This window comes from Alligator sinensis, unplaced genomic scaffold (genome assembly GCF_000455745.1).
Source record: "Alligator sinensis unplaced genomic scaffold, ASM45574v1 scaffold1000_1, whole genome shotgun sequence".
In the NCBI taxonomy this organism is placed as follows: Eukaryota; Metazoa; Chordata; order Crocodylia; family Alligatoridae; genus Alligator; species Alligator sinensis.
This window is the reverse complement of record NW_005842478.1, coordinates 289,782-300,189: the sequence shown is the minus strand read 5'-3', so window position 1 is coordinate 300,189 and position 10,408 is coordinate 289,782. Positions and strand designations below refer to the sequence as shown.

The window sequence follows — 10,408 nt, the reverse complement described above, 5'->3', positions numbered from 1 at the left end:
AGGCAGACAAGGTTCCTTGGGTGAATTTGATATCTTTTATTAGACCAACCCAAATGGTTGGAGAATAGTTATTAAGCAAGCTTTCGGGTTCAAAAACCCTTCGTCAGGCTAAGGAAGCTTCAGCAGTTGGTGTGTGCTCTTCCTGGATGGACCTTCACAAGGTCTGCATTGATGGAGGGTAAGGAAACTCCCTCACCCGGGCCTCCCTGTCCCGTAATGGGCAGGGGCATCCCGTGGGACTGGTGAAAGACCAACGCAAAGTACCCATTTAGTAAGTTGGCTTTTTACTGGGCGTTGGTCATCAGTTGTCCCATGTGGTTTAGCAGGGGTTCAATGTTGCCCTTGCTTTTCCTCCGGTTTCCCACACATGTAAAAAATGACTTTTTATTGTCCTTGATAGTTGTAGCCGGTTGGAGTTCCATCGCAGCCTTGGCTTTCCTGGTTTGCTCCCTGCAGGTCCAGACCAGTGCAGAATATTCCTCCTTGGAGGTGGATCCCGTCCTCCATCCCTGTCTTTTTAGATGCAGGAGGTCCACTAGTTCCTTGCTGAGCCAAGGGGGCTGCTGTGCCCTCTTTCTGCCTTTCCGCTGAGACGGAATAGCCTTAGCTTGTGCATCTAGGATTGCTCCCTTGAGGAGCAACCACTCTTCCTGGACTCTCCTCCCCTTGGGGTCGTGGTCCCTTAGGGCCTCACTGACAAATCTCCTGAGCTTGTCAAAGTCAGCCCTCCTGAAGCCAAGGACCTGTGTACTGCTGACTGACTTGACAGCTTTTTGGCAGATGGTGAAGGTGATCAGCTTGTGGTCACTATTACCCAGCTTCCCTTCCATTGTTAGGTCGTTGATTAGGTCGTCCCCGGTTGCCAGTACCAGGTCGAGCAGTGCTTTGCCTCTCATTGGCCCATAGACTTCTTGCGTCAGATAGAGCTCATCCATGCATGAGAGAAAGCTTTGCAGCTGTTCGGATTTGGCTGAGTGCTCTTCCCACGAGATGTCTGAGTAGTTGAAGTCTGCCATGACAACCATGCACTGGGAACGTGCGGCCTCAGCCAATTCCCTGGTGAACTCCTGGCCGAGCTATTGATCCTGGGTAGGAGGTGTGTAGTAGACTCCCACCATCGTGTCCCCTGTGCCGTGTTCCCCACGGATTTTAACTGAGAGGGTCTCTAGTCCACCCTGGGTGCCGATGTTGATTGGTGGCTCCTGGCATTGGTGTACAGGCATGCAAGTGTCCCCTTGGGGGCACTTGCCTTGCCTGCAGCTCGCTCTAGGGCTGGTGCAGGGGTGTGCTCCCTTAAGTACCTTGGCCTACTGGCTTTGCAAGGGTTGCTTAGCGGGCCAGCAGTGGCAGGGCGGGCTTAGTTTAAAGCCTGGTGGAGCAGGTCAGCCAGTCTGGCTGGGAAGAGCCTCCTCCCCAGCGGACAGAGTTGGAAGCTGTCCCTTCCCAGCAGCTCACTGCCTCTCTCACCCAAGAGCAGGCTGTGGTCATGGAAGCCGAAGCCTTCCCGATGACACCAGTGCCGCAGTCTTTGGTTCACTACCTGGATCCCCTCTCCCTCCTCAGCCTGTAGCCCGAAACCGGAAGGATCAAGGAAAACGCCACCTGTGCCCCAGCCCCTTAAGCCCTGCTCCCAAATCCCTGTAGTGCTTCATGACCCAGCTGGGAATACATACCTCCTGAATACTTACTTCCTCCTCTGGTGTCTTTGTCGGAGTCTCCTCAAGCATAGCGAGGGGAGTGTACCTGTTATGCAGTGCCAGGGGAGGAGTGGCCCTAGCTCTATGTGCTCTGGATCTGGAGACAGCTGTTTTCCAGGTAGCTCCGAGGGGATCTTTGTGGCCACCTCCTCTCCCTTCTCTTCCACATTCTTCCTCTTTACTCTGTTTCCGTGGAGTAGAGCCTGGCAGTAGTTGTCGACATAATCTTCATGGGCCCTGATGGTGCATAGCTGGCGTACCTCCTCCTCAAGCTCCTGCACTTGGGCCTCCAGGGACTCAACTAGGGAGCACATCCCACAAGTGGGGGTGCTCCCATTCTCAGGCATCAGCAGCTGTGCCAGGCAGCCCCTACAGTCCAGGGCAAGCACTGCAGGCTCTGTCTGGGTGGGGGTCTCAGTGCAGAGAAGCTGAAGCTGACAGGCATGGCGGGGTACCGCCCTGGCTGCGAGGTACACATAGCCCTGCTGTGGCGTCAAGCTACTCATACTTACCTAGTCTCAGCAGCTGCTCTTTAGGCCTCTGGGCTTGAGCCGCTTGCTCAGACCAGCCCTCTGGGTGCCTTCTGCGCACCCCTCCACATGAACTCCTGCACCCTAGTCAGGCCACACCTGTTTGCACGCTCTGTTCGCACAGCTCCAGTCACAGGGCTCCCTGTGGAGCTCAGCTAAGTAGAGATCCAGGGGGGGCGTTCTCCTCCCAGGCTCCACTCAGCCAGTGCGTTGTGCCTGGCACGGCCCCACATACGCATGTATGCATGCACGCGCCCACACACACACACTTCCTCAGTCCCCTATGACCGTCCCTGTGCTCACCTGCCTTCTCCCTCAGCCCAGCTCTTACCTCTTGGCTCTTCACTACGGGTTCCGGGTCCGGGTCTTCGGCTCCTGGGGATACAACAGGTGTGAACCCATTCATGTGAACTCTGCCGGGGAGCAGGCCCAAGACCTTGTTCCTCAGGGTAATGACATTTAGTTATCCTTGAGGTTCATTTAATATATATACAACTGTAATGTGACAGTACTTTTTTCCATCAATAAATTCTAAGAGGAGTGAAATGTCTTGCAAAGGAATTTGGACAATAAAACATTTTAAAACCTCATATCAAGAACTCTTACCGAGGGGTCAGCATGGCAAGAGAAAAAGTGGTTTAGGCAGTGCTAAAGAGATCTTGTATTTTACCAGTTGTCGGTCCCTTCATGGGAACATCTGCTTCCTTGCCCACATTCCTTTCTGGCCCTTAGTAATGATAATGATTTCTTTATGCTCTTCAGTCTTATCTTGTCTCTTATCTGTTTGTAAATGTGTAATATAGAGATATTTTCATCCATTAAAATACTGAATTCCATTATAACCAACCCCCTGCCCTTCTCCAGTTTTGCTCATTCATAAGTGAAAAATCTTTTGCCACTAGAAACTTTTTGCATTTAGTTCTAGCATTGATATTAAAGGGAAAGTGAATGTCCTGGACTAGCTGGAGTGGGTACCGTATGTGGCGCATGTCTCAACTGGCCAAGGTGGGCGCTGCATACAATGCAGATGCCAGAGCAGCTGGAATGGGTGCCATGTTCAGTCCTGCCTATGGAGCTGGACCAGCATATGCTGCATGCAGCCTTTGGGTCATCTCGGGCCCAAGGCCACCATCAATGGCTAGACAATGGGTCCTATCTTTGACACCCCTGGCTTAAGAGGGGAAGAGAGAGAAAAGCTTCTGTAATAAGAAAAGCAATGTTCACTAATTAATTAATGTCTGAATGAAAAAAATAGTTTGTTCAATGATAGGTTTCATAAATAATCATTTACAAAGTCTGCCATATTGGTGACAGGCAAAAATCTCAAGCATGAGCCAGTTGTGGCTCATATAACTAAGTTATTTTCATAGCTTTTGCAAATTCTTGCTTTCCATCCTGAGCATACAGGTAGATCAGCATACAATTACCCTGTTAATCCAGCTAATTTTAAGCAAAATATGAACCTGCAGCACATCTTGCTGCACAACCAGCAAGAATTTTGTTTGTTTGTTTGTTTAATAGAGGCCTGTGCCACCCTTCTTGACAGATGCTCAGGGTATCTTAAGACAGCAAAATCACATGAAACACAAGATCAAAGTGGGAGAAACCAAGTAACTTATAAAAGCCAGTGAAATATTAAAACAATGTACAGAGCACCCCCTCCCACCCTCCACCCCCCCCACAAGAACAATATCCCAGCTATAGTGATACTCCCACTTATCTTTGCTAAAAGTCTCTGTGTATTCTCACAGATGGATCAGAAATTAAGGCAGGGAATCCAGACTTTTGTTGGACATTAAATACTTTTAAATTTCAGGCTAACCTTTTAACAACGAACATTCATTTGACCCGCATCCATTGTACACATGGGGGTTTGATGTATGTAACAGGCATATCCTGCGCTGATACGCACTAGACATGCATTTTAGCTGGTGTGTTAGAAGGCTCTTGCATGTCACATCAAGTTGCTTCGTAAGCTGCCTATGGCTTGTGAGCTGTAAATTAATTTCCTCTGAATCTAGGTAGAGTAACAACTGCTGTTTTCATGACAGAACCCTTATACAATCAATGCCAGCTACAGTACGAGCTTCTGGAACACCCTTGAATATTGTTGCTGTCTTACAGTAAAAATGAATTAACTGAATGTAAATGTATACTATTTCTTTATTGTGGCCCAGATGATGATTTTCAGTTATTACAAAGAAGCTTTATGGAGAAACACTACCAGGAATTCGAGGATTCAGAAGAAAACAAACTCATCTACACATCCATTTTTAATGAATATGTAAGATTTTTTTTGTTTTCTCGTTTGTTTGTTTGCTTCCTCGTCCCTCCCCCTCTCTTTTCTGCTTTTAAAATAAATGTTTTACTAGATTCCAAGGATTGGGTTTTTGAAGCATGGCAGTTGTTGGCAAACAGCAGGAGGATTCTAGAGTTCCAGATCCCCTTTTTGTCTCTTCACTGAGATGAATCTTAATTTAAAAATGTATTTGTAATGTTAAGCTACTTGAACAGAAGGGTTGTTCATGTAGCCAATATTTGCAGTATATTTGTATTTAGAGCAGTACAGTAGGCACATAGGAATTGCCAGACTGGAAAAAAACTGATGTCAAGCTACACTTCGGTGTCCTGTCTCACAGAACCTAGTCAGAGATGCTTCAAGGGAAGGTACAAAAAACTCAGCAGTGGGCAGACTTTGAGAATACCTGCCCCTACACAAAGGTGTTCATCCCCCAGAATTGGAAGTTGACTTGAATTCTGAGAAGAGACTTCAAATACAAATGTTCTGTAAATAATAGGGTAGACTATGACGTTGGCAAGCAATTGAGTGAATAGTATATAATTTGTACCAGTCATCATGCCTTAATTTTTAATTTTTTCTTTTGGCGACTTAAGTTTGGTGTACTCAGTCAACTTACCATGCCTACAAGCAGCAGCCCCCAAGCATGCTTTGTGGTACTGTGGGCAGACATAATCAGCACTACTGAGTTACAGAGCCAGTTAGTCCATCTCATGCTAATTAGCATCACCCACCGACTATAGAGTCATTAACATCACCCACTGACTATAGAGTCATGGCTATGCTGCTGCAGGTCTCTTACAAATAAGAAAGGCAAAACAACCATAAAAAAAAAATCACAAGATCCATTTGTAGAACAGTACAACCAATACTTACAAAAGTGTCTGTGATGGCTCTTTGGTGTTCTAGCAGAGCGTTGAATAGCATTGTGTGCAGGGAAAGCTATAGCCAAGGTAATTGTTTTTGCCCAATAAAAACAAGCCTATGAATGGTAAAATGTAAGACTGCTTTATGAAGTCTGCATGTGGAATTTATATTTGTATCTTGTCTCTAGATTTGTTTAGTAGAGAAATACATTGAAGAAAAACTCCTTGACAGGATTCCTGGTTTTAGTATGGCTGCTTTTACTATGTCATTACAGTAAGTCTTTTGTTCTGACTTTTTCTTCCTAAAGTGCATTTTTTTTCTTAGTAAACATTTTACTAGGGACCATGGTAGATCTTGAATTTTTTCCTCTTGTGAAAGGGACTTTAAAAAAAAAAAAAAAAAAAAAAAAAAAAAGTGTGTTCATGACTCCAGCTCCTGCTAATTGACATCCGTCTTCAGTTATATCACCCCACACTGTTGTAGGCCTCTGACCTGAAGTGTCAGGCCAAGTGTGCAAGAGAGTGTGATGTACAGAAACAGCCATCAGAATGAGAGCAACCAATCCTTATAAGTGTCAGAGGTCATCATTCAGCTATTCCTAAATGTGCCATATAAGAAAATAGTTCTGAGCTGCCACTTAAGAGCTTAGTCCTCAAGCTGGTATTCTATTATGGACAGCAGCTCATTTTCCATTGTTAAATATTATCTGGCTTATCTTCTGCCTTCAAATATTAGGTCTTGCAGCTTGTGAATTTCCCAAGTGTGCAGATATGGATTAGCAATGCACAAAATAAAAAGATACCTGTAACTAGTGTGTGGCAGAGCACCTTCAGTGCCTGCTGCTTTAAGGGCCAGAACAGGCAGCAGAGCAGCCAGCAGGTGTGAGGCAGTTTAATGAGGTGCATGACCTGAGGAGGGCCTTGGGATTGGAGGAGGGAGCTGAACATCCTCCATATTAACCCAGGCCCTCAGGGCTGAGAGAGCAGTTTGCTGGTTGCAGCCATAGGGAGAACATTGCCTGGCTGCTAATAGCATCTTGGAGGTACAGGTAAGGATCTATGGGGAAGGTGGAGGCTCCTGGTCCTAGGGAATGACTAAAAACTACACCCTGCTAGGGTAGGATGGTGTGGTGGGGCTGCCCGTGGCGGGGTGGTCCCCAGGAAATGCAACACCAGTTCCCTCCCTAGTGAAAGGCAAGGATGGGGCACCTTAAATCCCCAGGCCTTGCAACCTGGTGGGTAACCCAGCTGTAGGGACAGGCAGGGGGGGCCAGGCATGCCTAGGGAGGCATCTAAGTCCCGTGGCGTGTAAGACCTCAATAGCCCCAGTGTGGGGGTGGAAGTATGTGTAGAGGCCATGCAGAATAGGGTTTGCAGTGGTGGCCTGAAGACTTGTGCATAAGGGTGCAGAGTAGGGTCTGTTGAGGTGGGCCTGAAGGGCTGCACAGGGTTGCACCAAGCAGGGTTGCAGGAGTGACCCGAAGGGCTGCTCACAGGCTGGCCCCAAAAGAGAGTGAAAGCACGAGTAAGGCCGTAGTGAGAGGGCATAAATGGTAGGCCCTAGTAGGAGGGTGTGAGTTGAAGCCTTGGGAGGGGGTGGGGGTGTAATGGCCAAAGTAAGTCTACAGATGCCTGAGGCCACATTTGGCCCAGGGGCCAAGTGACAGGCTCAGTTGGGGGGGGGGGGGGGGGGGGGTAATAGTGGGTAGTTTGGGCTGGTGGCCTAGTGATTTGGATGCCATCTGCAAGACATGGGACACGGTATAGGGAAGGTCGGAGTCATGTATAACACCCTAGACTTTGAGGCATTAAATGGGCAGCCTCCTGCATTTTAACATCCAGTTAAATGCATCAAGTTGTGGCAGGTGGGACAGGGAAGACTGGCCTCGTAACGGTTCCCTGTCACATAGTGTGTTCTGGTTACATTGGCAGTGGAGAGTCTCACCCTCCTTGTCTGGAGTCTGCTACAGTCTGAGTTTGTGGGTGCTGCATCTCCTTTTTATCTTTCTGGGAGCATCCTATGGGAATGAACAGGTGTTCATTTCTTGCAATGGAAGTTTCTTTCACAGGGGAGATCCTCTAAGTGTCAGCCTAGAGGTATGAGGTACATTTCCTCTGGAACAAAATGAGTGAGTGCCTGTATGTAGTAGTTTTCTACTAGGACATCAGTTCTCTCAGTAGAAATGTAATGCCTGTATGTGGTCTGTGGCTTGTCAAGATGTGTATGACCACCAGTGGCCAGTGCTTTTGGAAAGCACTTTTTTCAAAGGGATCCCATTACCCTGGGTTGGGGCTTGGCCAGGATGAAAAGGGACATCTCAAGAAAGGAGATCTATGCTGACAGTATACCTGAAGTCCAGTCAGAATGAATAACTTCTCTTTGTTACTAGCCCTGCCCTAAATTATTAAATCTGTAAGGACTTGGAACCTAAGTTTTTCCACTTATCTTCCTTTTTCCACTTTAGTTAACTTTGGGCAATGGAAAATTATAGCTAATCAAGTTCTATTTTTCTTTAATTACCAGTCACTTTCTTTTTCTGATTCTCATGCACTGGTATGACACTTCTATATCTTAGGATTTAGATACCATGGTGAAAGGCATAATTATATAAAGACTTGAGGTAGATAGAATATTACAGTGCTTGGATTACAGACACTCCAGGCAAATACATTTCTTTTAAAAAATGTCCTGTATTAGAAGTTTGAAAACATCTCTGGTTGGGTTTGTTTAAATCTTGATGTTGCACAAACAATAGCGTGTAGCAAATTTACCTCAGAGATGCATAATTTTTAATCTGATGTAATTTCTACCAATTTTCTACACCTGCAAATCTCTTTCTTTACAGACAGCACAAAGAAGAAATGGCAGGTGATATATTTGACATGCTTCTCACATTTACTGATTTTCTAGCCTTCAAAGAAATGTTCTTGGATTACCGAGCTGTAAGTATGTTGAATCATTCTATTTTAACACACGCTGAGATTGCTAATTTTTGTATGGCTCCTGCCTGACAGCATTGGAGACGGTGATAGCAACTTGAGTAACCACATTAATTCAAGAGCCATATAGGGTCAGAAGGAAAGGTAGCTTTCGTGCTTTAGCTGTTTTAATAAACTAAATGCAGCTTTCAGAAAATCTATGCAAAGCAGCTGATGGTGCAGCTTTTCAGTGACATGCAGTACTGCATCTATGAATTAAGAATCTTTCCAGTCAGTCTTTTTGGTTTTGTTTTTAAGCCCCAAATATTCTTTTTTCTTCTCATTTGTTTGTGTAGGGGAGACTAAAAAGACAAAAGAAGGCTTTTTTTTGTTGTTTGTTTTGTTTTTTTAACCTATTCATACTTACTTGCTGTTACCTAAAAAGCTGACTTAAGGGGGAAATGGACTTCTTTGCTAAAACAGATTAGAGAGAGGATGCTCATTTAACTGCTTCTGAGACCAGCTACAGTTGGTAAAACATCATTTAAGGTGCTTAACCAATATTGGCCCACACATCGTACTGTTAGTTTCTGGAGTCACCTACAGATAGGAACAGAACAGGGGAGAAGTGGATCTTTGGTGCAAATGTACAGATTCCAGAAGTCAGTTCTTTGTGCTCAAAGGCACAGTAGTGTGTCCATTTGGTTGAGTAAGTGGAACACTAAGTCGGTTATAGGTGTCTTCTATAATGCTTTAGGTTGAAAGCCTAGTATTCAAAAACACTACTGAACTGAAGGGGTTTTTTTGTTGTTTGTTTCCCACTTTCTAGGAAAAAGAAGGTCGTGGTCTGGATTTAAGCAGTGGGTTAGTGGTGACATCATTAAGCAAGTCCTCAGTATCTTCACCCTAGAATACTTTGACACTAGTTCTCATCTCTAGATAAGTGCTGCTGCTTTAATTTGGATATTCAAAACCCTAAGTAGTAGTGGATCACAGTATTTTGCATGATGAAAGGTAATGGACTGACTACGTTTTGAAAGGCCTGATCCTCTAAACTGCCCTTATGAATTACTGCTAGTATTGGATGAGCATAAGAGAATAATTTCAAGCCTTTCTAAAAATTAATTGCTTTTTAATATTTTGATAACATCTACACCCCAGCCAATATGGACTATTTGTCAAGAAGCTCATTGCTTCTGAGAGAGTTCATTAGCTGGGATATGTTTGCTCTTGGTTTAAATGACAACTCAGATATCTTATTTCCACATATATAATAAATAATGATAATAATAAATCCTTCAATAATAATATAAAATGAGTATTGTAACCTGCTCTGTCTGGAAAGGCTGGTTACAAATCCACCAACTTTGTTTTTTTTCACATTCTCAGAACCATTTATTGTTCTTTTAAGAAAAAATTATTCAGTTTACTCTTAAACACTGCATCTTCTCTATTGAAGAAGAATATGGTTTGACATGTATATATTTTAGGCTGAGAATGCACTTTCAGTTTAGCAGTCATTGTAGATGCGTGTGTGTGTGTGCATCCACTAATGGACTGTTACCCAGTTTCAGTCCTATAAAAATAGAGTTTTGGTCCAGAGTTTTGGGGGAGTAGCAGAAGATCACAAGCCTCCTGGGTGATGTAGGCATGCCAGCAAAACGTCTGGTAGGAATGCGGCTAGGCTGACAGGAAGTAGCTTGTTCTGGTTTAGTTTGTGTCATTTTGGAGAGAGGATGAGCATAACTGCTGGTAAGAAAACCTTTATGTCTGCATATGCTACATCTTTACTAGTGGGCCAGCTGTGCTGGCATACCTGTGGCCAAAAAAAATATGCAACATACACAAGCCCTTGTAAAGTTCTATAATCAGTTTTGAACTTAGGCTCTGTCAGCATTACAAAACAAACCACATCCAATGTGGCATTAAAACCATAAACTTAGCCTTTCCTACTTTTTGTGTTATTGCAGCTACACAAGCGTGATAGCCTACCAGTAGGCTAAACTCCCGTCTCTGCCAAACATGGCTATTTTTGCCACCATGATATCCAACTCCCTAGAGGGCATGTTGGTAAAAGCACTTGTGTCCAGTACGTAC

At 44.8% G+C, this 10,408-nt stretch overlaps 1 protein-coding gene across 2 annotated transcripts in view; it reads left to right on the top strand.

The window, feature by feature from the left end:
* The window catches only part of ARL2BP (ADP ribosylation factor like GTPase 2 binding protein), a 19,388-nt gene extending 9,275 nt beyond the window's left edge, over nucleotides 1-10,113 (top strand). For both annotated transcript variants that reach the window (XM_006031020.1, XM_014523361.1), the window contains exons 3-6: nucleotides 4,405-4,511; nucleotides 5,581-5,666; nucleotides 8,239-8,335; nucleotides 9,141-10,113. In XM_006031020.1, the coding sequence (XP_006031082.1) occupies nucleotides 4,405-4,511; nucleotides 5,581-5,666; nucleotides 8,239-8,335; nucleotides 9,141-9,221 (371 nt within the window). In that variant the 3' untranslated portion in view covers nucleotides 9,222-10,113. The remainder of the gene's footprint in view (nucleotides 1-4,404; nucleotides 4,512-5,580; nucleotides 5,667-8,238; nucleotides 8,336-9,140) is intronic.
* The last annotated feature ends 295 nt before the right edge of the window (nucleotides 10,114-10,408 follow it).